Source organism: Linepithema humile, chromosome 2 (assembly GCF_040581485.1).
Source record: "Linepithema humile isolate Giens D197 chromosome 2, Lhum_UNIL_v1.0, whole genome shotgun sequence".
Classification (NCBI taxonomy): domain Eukaryota; kingdom Metazoa; phylum Arthropoda; class Insecta; order Hymenoptera; family Formicidae; genus Linepithema; species Linepithema humile.
The window spans coordinates 34,007,945-34,020,797 of record NC_090129.1 but is presented as its reverse complement, the minus strand read 5'-3'; the positions used below and the strand labels follow the sequence as shown (position 1 = coordinate 34,020,797).

Below are 12,853 nucleotides of genomic sequence, written 5' to 3'. Positions count from 1 at the left end.
TTTCATGTATTTCATTACCAAAAATATCGAGCATCAAATATTTACATCAAAGGTGGAAAAAAGAGTTATTTTTCTTTGTTTTTCTGTTTTCTTATTTTTTTTCTTTTTTTTTTTTTTTTTGATTATTTACTCGTTCTATTAAAGTGCACTATATAACAAAGAAAATTAAGCGCATTAAGTTAATTAGAGCAAAAAAACTGTGCATATTTTTCGCACATTTATACTACTCACTGAGTGCCTATTATATGGTGATTGAAAGGAGTTACATACATATATATATATATATATATATATATATATATATATATATATACATATTATGAATGTATTATGTATCCCCTTTATAAATTTTGTCTCCTCAGATGAAAAATACTTCTGCGGCGCTTAAACATGCGTAATTTTTACAATTCTTAAATTATTTAAATGCCGAACGTACAACTGTAACTCCAATATTGTTTTTTATCCCTTATGCAAGAATAACGCGCATAGCACGTTAATTGTTATTTGTTCCAAATGCATGAATAACGATCGAAACACGTAGTCTACATAATAATTTTTGTAAACAAACAAGTTTGTTGCATTTACACAAAATTATTTTTATAAATATTTTAGATATTGTTTATTGGACGGGTGGACATGCTTGCCTGTAAATTAATTACCAGCGCAAAAAATTAGAAATTTTTTTTTGTTTCGGACAAATAGTTTTACACACGCTAATGTTATATTTTGAGAAATATGGATTTTCGAAAAAGACATATTACATACAAAGATATATCATTTATTTTCTGTTCCAAGATATTAAGTATATAATTTATGTAAACAATCAAAATATAATAGAAAAAAAATTGTTAGTCAACTTTGTTTATTTAAACAAAATTGTTAAAATACTTCTTTCTTTTAGCGCAGTCATAATTGGTTTTTTCAAAACTATATTTGAACAAACCTTCTAGTTCTAAAATAGCATACATATGGGTGCTATCAAAATCCACAGAAATTACAGGGTTTGTACTAAAAAGATGAATTACATACGTCTGAAAATTTTTAAGACAGTTAATAAGAGGTTACTAATAATGGTTATTGAAGGACACATAAAATTTAAAAGTAATACAAACATGAATGTAATTATTCAATCTTTGATCCCATAGAAGCACTGTGCCAATATTCGTCCCGGTTATAATAGTATACAAATAATCTGTAGAGAAACTATATAATTCATAATCACTGTCTAGGACAGAAGCATCCAATGTACGTACAAATTTGGGTGTTCTAAAATTACAGTAACGAATATAAATAAATTGAATAACCAGTTAATGTCAACAATAAAATCTATTACCTTATATCCAATTTTTTAACCTGTTGTTTATAAAGCATGAGAATAGTGTGAGGATCTTGCCATAGTAGTTGGGAACAAGTATTATTATTTATACATTCATCCATTTCTTTACAACTAAAATAGCTTTACATTAGTTTATTGCATATTATTCTAAATATACATAAAAACCTAGAAGACTAGAGAAAGGAGACTCCTCTCTTGTCATCGGGCTATATAATATACTAGAGTGAGCCTATACGCCTTTCGCGTAAGAACTAATATGTAGTTTGCTGCCAAAGGAATGCAATAGCAAACGTCTGTTTTCTTTCTACATTTACTACCGTTATGGGGGATATTTTAAAAACAAAGACAGACATCAGACAGATTTTTTCGTCTAATGTAGATCTCCCTTTTCCACAGTGGGCCACCATCACTCCTTTAAGGCTCTCACCAGTATGTTATATAACTTATTTAGTTATAGTTACGAATTATAAATACGAAATGGGATCAGATAATAGTGTCTGTACAAACATAATCAACGTTTAATCAAACATTTGTAGAAATCGATTAATTAATTGAAACGTAACTTACTTTGTAATAATATCATAAATTAGTAACGATTTTTCGGCACTAGCAGCAACTTTTGTTCCTGTAGGGTCTAATGAAATTGAGTGAATCAATTTCTTGCCTCTATAAATTGGGTCGTCTTCTTCCGCAGAATTATCATCTGCAAGTGAATTTTTCTGTATCTAAACAAAGACGGACTTTTTACATTCTACATTCTACATTAACATAGCACAATTCCGAATTTTTTAATTTTACCTTTATTAAATTTGAAAAACTTGATATATTATGTTGGGGTGTTGCTTCAATGTTCGAAACGTGTTCACCATATACATTGGAATGTGCTTTTAATTGTGGAATATTATTAATGTTATTCCGTGATTTAATTTTCCAATGCCTAATACTACCATCTCTGCAAGAATTTGTGTGAAAAATAAAAGGAAAAATGAAATAAACATCAAACAAGATTTATAAATAAATATTAACACGTGGCCGCTTATAATTATATCATTGCAATAAGCAATGCTTGAAAATTGACTGTTACTAAATTTACTGATCTTTCCTCTAAAGGTACCGTCCTTTTGACGATTAAAAGCTATAAGTTTCTTCTTGACATAAACCCAAATTGTATTTTCAGTCATTTTTAGACATATGTCTTTTATTTTCATGCTTTTCATATTTTCTATGGACTCAATAACAAATTCGTCCCTAAGGTAGTAATTTATATAAGGAACTTCATATTTCCAGTTGCAATGCGTAATAAATTTAGACTTATACGAAGATAATAACGGTTTACATCTGTACAAGAGAATAAGACGTACATTCTTCAATGTGATCTTACGTAAAATTCTGAATATTTTATGTATTGATAATATGTAAATATTAAAATGTATTGTAAAAAGACATGGTTAAAAAATTAAATCAAGTTTTACACAATTAAAAATACGATATAAAGCTATTACTTAACGTTAGTATTTGCGAAAAAGTTTTTTTAACGTATATTGTACAATATTAAGAAAAAAATATTTTTGGTTATCTGAGAACACATTTTTACTAATAATTGCTTTGATAGAGACTAAGAGTATGATTTCATTGATTTATTTTGTGCAAAAGTACAGAGAAGATTGTAACGTCGACAGATATAATGTTTAAATTTTTGATTATTATTTGAAAAATGAAAGGGAGGGGCACATTAGCGCCGATGTGCGTGTATGAGAGAACGGAGATGTGATGTAAATAAACCGCGATAGAGACACATAGAAAAACTATAGAAAATACATATACTGGCAAAAGTCGTTACTTGGAAAAATTTAATATCAAGAATCATCAGCAAACATATGTTTTTATTAGTGCAGGATTTTGATAGTGCAGGAACAGTAATATGAAGCAAAAATTATCAAAAATCGGTTTGACAGATTACGTGTTACAGAGAAAATTTTAGAATAAATTGAAATACAAATAAGAATTAAACTATATTTAACTTACCGTTCACAAAATTTTGCCGACACTTTATTCGTAACAAGCAAATGGTTACTTTTTTGATTTAAGGTATTGTTTGATAGATTATAAAATCTTTTGCATACCCTGTTGAGCTGTAATAAAGTATATACGTCATATAAATCAAAAATTAAAAAATTTAAAAATATTTCGTTCGGTAAAATATCTACGAGAGACATATTTGTCTTTTTAATTGGACGTTATCACACAAGAATATAAACACTGCAGTATGACAATCGGTATGTGCACTGAACGCTACACTAGAACAGAGTTGCTAGAACGATACACCGGAGCCTGATCACTGACATTTATACTGTAGGCTGCTAATATCAGACTGGCGTCAAATCTATAATGAACTCCACATATTATATTCTCGCGCATGTCAGAACGCTGATGGACAGCAGTCACCTTTTTGGTGGATGAACTTAAATGTTATGAATATAATATAATTTGAATCACAACCCGAGAAAATATGGTATAATATGTTCAGATGTAAATATATATAATTAGTTATGAAAAGATCTAAGATGTAATATTTTATATGATCATATAAAATTACATATGTTATTAGATTTTTTTGTAATTAATTATTTATATTTATATCTGATCAATTATATCATTTTTTCTCGGAAAGTTTAAAAAAAGTATAATTTATTATTATTATTCTTTGTATGTATTAGATTAATTTATTATTATTATAATAAGTATATACATATATATTTATACTTATTATGTTAAAAATAAAAAAATTATAATGTTAAAATATAACTTTTAAGGTAAAAACTGATTTATACAAAAAAATTACCTAATTGTATTTATTTAGCAATGGTTACGCAATTATGAAGTAATGTTGCAATTCCTAAAGATATTTGGAGAATATTTAACATGTTTACATATTTTTTTAAAGTTAAATACGGTCTGACAATTTTCGATTAAGAGCCGATTATACCAATTTTTTGATAGACTTTACGTCTTAGTTACTTTGAATAAATGGCAGCCTTCCTTATGCGATGGTTGGAGTAGCGAGTAAAATTACTTCTTGGTAATAATAATTTAATTTGTATGTGATCATTATCAACAAATTGCTGATATATGTTGATTGAACAGTTACTGATGTTTAATGATTGTTGTTTCTAAAGTCTACCAAAAAGTTGGTAATAACCGACTCTAAAAATTTAATCGCGTTTTTCTCAAAATTATGTTTATTAAACTAATATGCAACATATTCCAGTCAGTTTTGGTCTAATTAATTTAAAATTTTTATTACATTATTTTTGACAATATGTTTTATTGTCATACGTACAATCTTTACTTTATAACAATCTGTTCTTAAAAAAAATTTTTTTCCAAACATGCGTAATTTTTATAATATTTGAAATTTTAAATTCTGTACGTACAACTATAACTCCAATATTCTTTTTATCTCTTACGCAAGAATAACGTGCATAGCACGTCAATTGTTATTTGTTCCAAATATAGGAATAACGAGCGTAACACGTAGTCTATAATAAAATTTTTTTAAACAAACAAGCTTGTTGCTTTTATTTAAAATTAATTTTATAAATACTTTTGACATTGTTCTTTGGACGGATTGGACATGCTTACCTCTGAATTAATTGCCAGCGCAAAGATTAAATATCTTTTTTTGTTTCGGACAAATAGTTTTTGCACACGCTAATGTTATATTTCGAGAAATATGGATTTTTGAAGCAGACATATTACATACAAAGATTAAGCATTAATTTTCTATTTTATGACATAAAATATATATTTTATTTATACAATCAAAGTATAATAGAAGAAAAATAGTTAATTAACATTTTTTATTTATATAAAATTCTTAAAATACTTCTTCCTTTCAGCGCGGTCACTATAGTTTCTTTCCTGAAACATCAATTCAAGCAAACCCTGCTTTCGTGTCACAGCATACACATGGGTGCTATCAAATTCCACAGAATATATAGGGTTGTCATAAACAAAATCTATATTATACGTCTGAAAGTTTTTAAGACAGTTAATTAGAGGTTACCAATAAAGGTCATTGAAGGACACATAAAATTTAAAAGTAATACAAACTTGAACGCAATCATTGTATCTTTGATCCCATAGAAGTAATGTGCCAAAATTCGTTCCTGCCATAATAGTATACAAATAATCTGTAGAGAAACTATATAATTCATAATTACTGTCTAGGACAGAAGCATCCCATGTACGTACAAATGCGGGTGTTCTAAAATTACAGTAACGAATATAACTTAATTGAATTAATGTTAATGTCAACAATTAGATGTATTACCTTATATCCATTTTTTTAATCTGTTGTTTATACAGCATGAGAATAGAGTGAGGATCTTGCCATAGTAGTCGGAAACAAGTATTATCATTTATACATTTATCCATTTCCTTACAACTAAAATAGCTATACATTAGTTTATTGCACATTATTCCTAATATACACAGAAACCTAGAAGACTAGAGAAAGGAGACTACTCTCTTGTCATCGGGCTATATAATATACTAGAGTGAGCCTTTCGCGTAAAACTAATATGTAGTTTGCTGCCAAAGGAATGCAATAGCAAACGTCTGTTTTCTTTCCACATTTACTACCGTTATGGGAGATATTATAAAATCAAAGACAGACATCAGACAGATTTTTAATGTAGATCTCCCTTTTCCACAGTGGGCCACCATCACTTCTTTAAGGCTCTCACCAGTATGTTATATAACTTATTTAGTTATAGTTACGAATTATAAATACGAAATGGGATCATATAATAGTGTCTGTACAAACATAATCAACCATTTGTAGAAATCGATTAATTAATTGAAACGTAACTTACTTTGTAGTAACATCATAAATTAGTAACGAATTTTCGGCGCTAGCAGCAACTTTTTTTCCTGTAGGGTCTAATGAAATTGACTCAATCAATTTCTTGCCGCTATAAATTGTTTCGTTTTCTTTTGCAAAATCATCATCTTCAAGGGAATTTTTCTGTATCTAAACAAAGACGGATTTTTTACATTCTACATTCTACATTAACATAGCATAATTCCGAATTTTTTAATTTTACCTTTATTAAATTTGAAGAACTTGATATAATATGTTGCGGTGTTGCTTCAATGTTCGAAACGAGTTCACCATATACATTGGAATGTGCTTTTAATTGTTGAATATTATTAATGTTATTCCGTGATTCAATTTTCCAATGCCTAATACTACCATCTCTGCAAGAATTTTTGTGAAAAATAAAAGAAAAAAAGAAATAAATATCAAACATAATTTATAAATAAATATTTACACGTGGCCGCTTATAATTATATCATTGCAATAAGCAAAGCTTGAAAATTGACTTTTACAAAATCCAATAATCTGTTCTCTTGTAAGGGTACCGTCCGTTGAACGATTATAAGCTGCAAGTTTCTTTTTGATATAAAACCAAGTTGTATTTTCAGTCATTTTTAGACATATGTCTTCTATATCTATGCTCCAAATATTTGCTATGGGTTGAATAACTAATTTATATAGAAAACTTTCATATTTCCAGACGTAATGCATAATAAGTTTTGACTTATACGAAGATAATAGCGGTTTACATCTGTACAAAAGAATAAGACGTACGTTCTTTAATGTGATCTTATGTAAAAACGTGAATATTTTACGTATTGATAATATCTAAATATTAAAACGTATTTTAAAAAGACATGGTTGAAAAATTAAATCAAGTTTTGCACAATTAAAAATACGATAAAAAGCTGTTACTTAACGTTAGTATGTGCGAAAAAGTTTTATTAACGTATATTGTACTATATTTAAAAAAAATATTTTTGTTATCTGAGAACACTTTTTTACTAATAATTGCTTTGATAGAGACTAAGAGTATAATTTTATTGATTTATTTTGTGCAAAAGTACAGAGAAGATTGTAACGTCGACAGATATAATGTATAAATTTTTGATTATTATTTGAAAAATGAAAGGGTGGGGGGCACATTAGCGCCGATGTGCGTGTATGAGAGAATGGAGATGTGATGTAAATAAACCGCGGTAGAGACAAATAGAAAAACTATAGAAAATACTTATGCTGACAAAAGTCGTTACTTGGAGAAATATAATACTGAGAATCATCAACGAACATGTGATTTTAAGACAGAGCAGGAACAATAATATGAAGTGAAATTTATGAAAAATTGGTTCGACAAATTACGTGGTTCCTATAAAATTTTAGAATAAATTGAAATAGAAATAAATATTAAGCTATATTTAACCTACCGTTCACGAAATTTTTCCGACACTTCATTCGTAACAAGCAAATGGTTACTTTTTTGATTTAAGGTGGTGTTTGATAAATGATAAAATCTTTTGCATACTCTGTTGAGCTGTAATAAAGTATATACGTCACATAAATCAAAAATCATTAAGAATATTTCGTTCGGTAAAATATCTACGAGAGACATATTTGTCTTTTTAATTGGACGTTATCACACAAGAATATGAATACTACAGTATGACAATCGGTATGTGCACTGAACGCTACACTAGAACAGAGTTGCTAGAACGATACACCGGAGCCTGATCACTGACATCTATACTGTAGGCTGCTAATATCAGACTGGCGTCAAATCTATAATGAACTCCACATATTAAATTTTTGCGCATGTCAGAACGCTGATGGACAGCAGTCATCTTTTAATTGGTTGATGAATTTAAATGTTATGAATATAATATAATTTGAATTATAAATAAAAAAAATGTAATTTATTATTATTATAATAAGTATATACATATATATACTTATTTTGTTAAAAATAAAAAAGTTATAATGTCAAAATACAACTTTTGAGGTAAAAACTGAAATATACAAATTAATTACTTAATTGTATTTATTTAGCAATGTTTACGCAATTATAAAGTAGTGATGCAATTCTTAAGAATATTTGGAGAATATTTAACATATGTACATATCGTTTTATTGTTAAATACGGTCTGACAATTTTCGTTTAAGGGCTGTTTATACCAATTTTTTCATGGACTTTATCTCTCAGTTACCTAAAATAAATATCAGTAATCCTTACTCGATGGTTGGATTAACGAGTAAAATTACTTCTTGGTAATAAGAATAAAATCCGTAGGTTAACATTATCGACAAATTAATGATATTTATTGATACAACAGTCACTGATATTTATTGATGTTTATTTCGACAGTCTACCAGAAAATTGGTAATAACCGGCCCTAAAATTTTAATCTTGTTTTTTACAAAATAAAGTTTACGAATCTAATGTGCGACATATTCTGGTCAGTTTTGTTCTAATTAATTTAAAATTTTTATTACATTATATTTGTCAGTATGTTTTATCGTCATACGTACAATCTTTACTTTGTAACAATTTGTTCTTAAAACAATATTTTTCCAAACGTAATTTTTATAATATTTAAATTTTTTTAATTTTGTATTTACCACTATAACTTCAATATTCTATTTTATTTCTTACGCAAAAATATTGCGCATATCACGTCAATCGTAATTTGTTCCAAATGCAGAAATAATAAGCGTAACACGTAGTCTATATAAAACTTTTTTTAAACCAACAAGTTTGTTGCTTTAGTTTAAATTAATTTTATAAATACTTTTGACGTTGTTTTTTGGACGGATTGGACATATTTGCCTGTGAATTAATTGCCAGCGCTAAACATTATAAAACTTTTTTTGTTTTGGACTAATAGATTTCAAACACGCTAATATTATGATTTGAGAAATATGGATTTTTGAAGCAAACATTACATACAAAGATTTACATTTATTTTCCATTTCATGACATTCATTATATAATTTATGTAAACAATCAAAGTATATAGAAGAGAATAGAAGAAAAATTGTTAAATTTTTTTTATTTAAATAAAGTTGCTAAAATACTCTTTCCTTTTTTTAGCGCGGTTATAATAGTCTTTTCTCCAAAAATTATATTCAAACACACCTTCATTTAGTGTAATAGCATACATATGAGTGCTATCAAACTGCACAGAAAATACAGGGTTCATAATAACACAGTCGTAACGATAGTTACGACTTATACCATAGGTCTGGAAATTTTTAAGAGAATTAATAATAGGTTACTAATAAAGGTCATTACATGATACATAAAATTTAAAAGTAATACAAACTTGAATGTAGTCGCTTATTCTTTGATCCCACAGAATTATTGTACCAATATTCGTCCCTGTAATAATACTATACAAATTATCTGAAGAAAAACAGCATAATTCACATTTGTTTGGAAATGAAGCATTCCATGTACGTACAAATTCGGATGTTCTAAAATCACAGTAGCAAATATAATTTAATTAAATAACCAGTTAATATCAACAATAAGATCTATTACCTTATATCCATTTTTTTAATACATTTTTTATACAGCATGAGAATAGTGTGAGTATCATCCCATAGTAAATGGGAACAAGTATTATCATTTATACGTTTATTCATTGCCTCACAACTAAAATTTTACATTAGTTTATTGCATATTATTTCCAATATACATGAAAATCTAGAAGACTACAGAAAGGAGACTTCTCTCTTGTCATCGGGCTATATAATATACTAGAGTGAGCCTTTCCCGTAAGAACTAATATGTAGTTTGCGGCCAAAAAATTGCAATAATAAATTATCTGTTTTCTTTTCACATTTACTACCGTTATGATGGGGGATATTATAAAAACGAAGACAGACATCAGACAGATTTTCTCTAATACAAGTCTCCCTTTTTCACAGTGGGCCACCACCGCTCCTTCAAAGCTCTCACCAGTATGTTATATAACTCATTAAATTATAATTACTAAATTGGATCATATAATAGTGTCTGTACAAACATAATCAACGTTTAATTGAACATTTGTAGAAATCGATTAATTAATAGAAGCATAACTTACTTTTTATTAATATCATAAATTAGAAGCGATTCTTCGGTAATAGCAGCTACATTTGTTCCCGTAGGGTTTAATGAAATTGACTGAATCAATTTCTTGCCGCTATAAATTGTTTCGTTTTCTTCCGCGAAATCATCATTTTCAAGTGTATTTTTCTGTATCTAAACAAAAACGGACTTTTTACATTCTACATTCTACATTAACATAGCATAATTCCAAATTTTATAATCTTACCTTTATTAAATTTGAAGAACTTGATATAATATGTTGCGTTGTTGCTTCTATATTCGAAACGTGCTTACCATGTACATTGGAATGTGCTTTTAATTGTTGAAGATTATTAATGTTATTCTGTGATTCAAATCTCCAAAGCCTAATACTGCCATCTCTGCAAGAATTTTTTGTGAAAAATAAAAAAAGAAATAAACATAAAATTCGATTTATAAATAAATATTTACACGTGACCGCTTATAATTATATCATTGCAATAAGCAATGCTTGAAAATTGAGAGTTAACAGTTCTATGAATCTTGTTTTGCGCAATGCTACCGTCCTCTGCACGATTACAAGCTGAAAGAACATTTTTGTCATAAAACCAAATTGTATTTTTAGTCATTTTTAGGCATCTTTCGTTCATTCTCCTGGCTGTCATATTTTCATTGTAAACTTTAGGTAATGTATCGATGGAAAGTCTACAAGCTATTCCAAATTTCCAGTTGTAATGCATAAGAAATTTAGAATTATACGAAGATAATAGTGGTTTACATCTGTAAAAGAAAGTAAGACGTACGTTCTTCAATGTGATCTTATGTAAAATCGTGAATATTTTATGTACTGATAATATGTAAATATTAAAATGTATTTTAAAAAGACAAGCTTATAAAGTTCAACCAAGTTTTGCACAATTAAAAATATGGCAAAAGCTACGACTTAATGTTAATATGTGTGAAAAAGTTTTATGAACATATATTGTACAATATTAAAAAAAAAATATTTTTGTTATCTGAGAACACTTTTTTACTAATAATTGCTGTGATAGAGACTAAGAGTATAATTTTATGGATTTATTTTGTACAAAAGTTCAGAGAAGATTGTAACGTCGACAGATGTAATGTATAAGTTTCTGATAGCTATTAATTGAAAAATGAAAGAGGGATCACATTAGCGCTGATGTGTTTGTATGAGAGAATGGAGATGTGATGTAAATAAATCGCCGTAGAAACAGATAGAAAAACTGTTGAAAATACATATACTGGCAAAATTCGTTACTTGAAGAAATATAATATTGAGAATCATCAGCGAGCATGTGATTTTAAGACAGAGCAGGAACAATACTATAAAGTGAAAATTATGAAAAATCTGTTTGACAGATTACGTGTTACCAATAAAATTCTAGAATAAATAGAAATACAAATAAGAATTAAGCTATATTTAACTTACCGTTCGCGAAATTTTTCCGACATTTGATTCGTAACAAGTAAATGGTTACTTTTTTTATCTAAGACCTCTCTTGATATTACATCAAGTTTTTTGCATACTCTTCTGAGCTGCAGTAAACTATATACATCACATAAATTAAAAATTATTAGCAATATTTCGTTCGGAAAAATGTCTAGGAGAGACATATTTGTCTTTTTAATTGGACGCTATCATACGAGAATATGAACACCACAATGTGACAATCGGTATGTGCACACCACTAAACGTTACACTAGAACCTAGAACCAGAGTTGCTAGAACGGTACACCGGGGCCTGATCACAGACATCTATAATGTGTACTAGACTGCTAACACCAGACTCAAATATATAACAAGAAACTCTACGTATTAAATTCTCGCGCATGTGAGAACGCTGCTGGACAGCAGTCGCCATTTAATTGGTTGATGAATTTTAATGTTATAAATATAATTCAAATCACAAATTTAAAAAAATATAATTTATTATTATTATGATAAATATATATAAATATTTATACTTATTTTGTTAAAAAATAAAAAAATTATAATCTCAAAATACAACTTTTAAGGCAAAAACTGAAATATATAAAATAATTACTTAATCGTTTTTATTTAGCAATGTTTACGCAATTATAAAGTTGTGATGCAATTCTTAAGAATATTTGGAGAATATTTAACATCTGTACATATCGTGTTATTGTTAAGTACAGTCTGACCATTTTCGATTAAGGGCCGATTGACCATTTTTTTGATGGACTTTACTTCTCAGTTAGCTAAAATAAAAATCAGTAATTTTTATTTTATGGTTGGAATAACGAGTGGAATTACTTCTTTTTAATAATAATTTAATTTGTACGTGATCATTATCAACAAATTACTGATATATATTGATGCAACAATTACTGATAGTTATTGATGTTTGTTTCTAAAATCTACCAGAAAGTTGGTAATAACCGGCCCTAAAACTTCAATCGCGTTTTTCTAAAAATGAAGTTTATTAAACTAATGTACAACATATTCCAGTCAGTTGTGGCCTAATTAATTTAAAATTTTTATTAAATTATTTATAACAGTATGTTTTATCGTCATACGTACAAT

At 27.8% G+C, this 12,853-nt stretch overlaps 3 protein-coding genes across 10 annotated transcripts in view; 1 reads left to right on the top strand and 2 right to left on the bottom strand.

Moving 5' to 3' along the window:
- LOC105674891 (uncharacterized) overlaps positions 1–12,853 on the top strand; it is an 84,042-nt gene that overhangs the window by 42,988 nt on the left and 28,201 nt on the right. The gene's annotated exons all lie outside the window — the stretch shown is intronic.
- LOC105674893 (uncharacterized) lies at positions 69–7,999 on the bottom strand. Of its 6 annotated transcripts, XR_010888810.1 has the most exons (13): positions 7,643–7,999; positions 6,673–6,969; positions 6,445–6,598; positions 6,214–6,371; positions 5,670–5,792; positions 5,450–5,603; positions 3,544–5,368; positions 3,362–3,468; positions 2,135–2,288; positions 1,904–2,061; positions 1,334–1,447; positions 1,113–1,266; positions 268–1,031 (listed from the first exon to the last, which is right to left on the bottom strand). XR_010888810.1 is itself a non-coding variant. In XM_067350587.1 (8 exons), exons 1-8 carry the CDS (start codon positions 3,550–3,552, stop codon positions 867–869), a joined length of 1,173 nt encoding a protein of 390 aa, XP_067206688.1. In that variant the 5' UTR covers positions 3,553–3,951; the 3' UTR covers positions 69–866. The 6 variants fall into 6 exon arrangements, 3 of the variants coding, with proteins under 3 accessions (XP_067206688.1, XP_067206687.1, XP_067206689.1); XR_010888809.1 differs by having other exon boundaries at positions 3,362–5,368; XR_010888811.1 differs by having other exon boundaries at positions 3,362–5,368; positions 5,670–5,783; positions 7,643–7,998.
- On the bottom strand, positions 9,157–12,111 carry LOC136996879 (uncharacterized). The gene is made up of 7 exons (XM_067350579.1): positions 11,738–12,111; positions 10,756–11,064; positions 10,532–10,685; positions 10,301–10,458; positions 9,754–9,867; positions 9,536–9,686; positions 9,157–9,454 (listed from the first exon to the last, which is right to left on the bottom strand). The coding sequence occupies exons 1-7, from the start codon at positions 11,920–11,922 to the stop codon at positions 9,266–9,268; spliced, it is 1,260 nt and encodes a 419-aa protein (XP_067206680.1). The 5' UTR covers positions 11,923–12,111; the 3' UTR covers positions 9,157–9,265.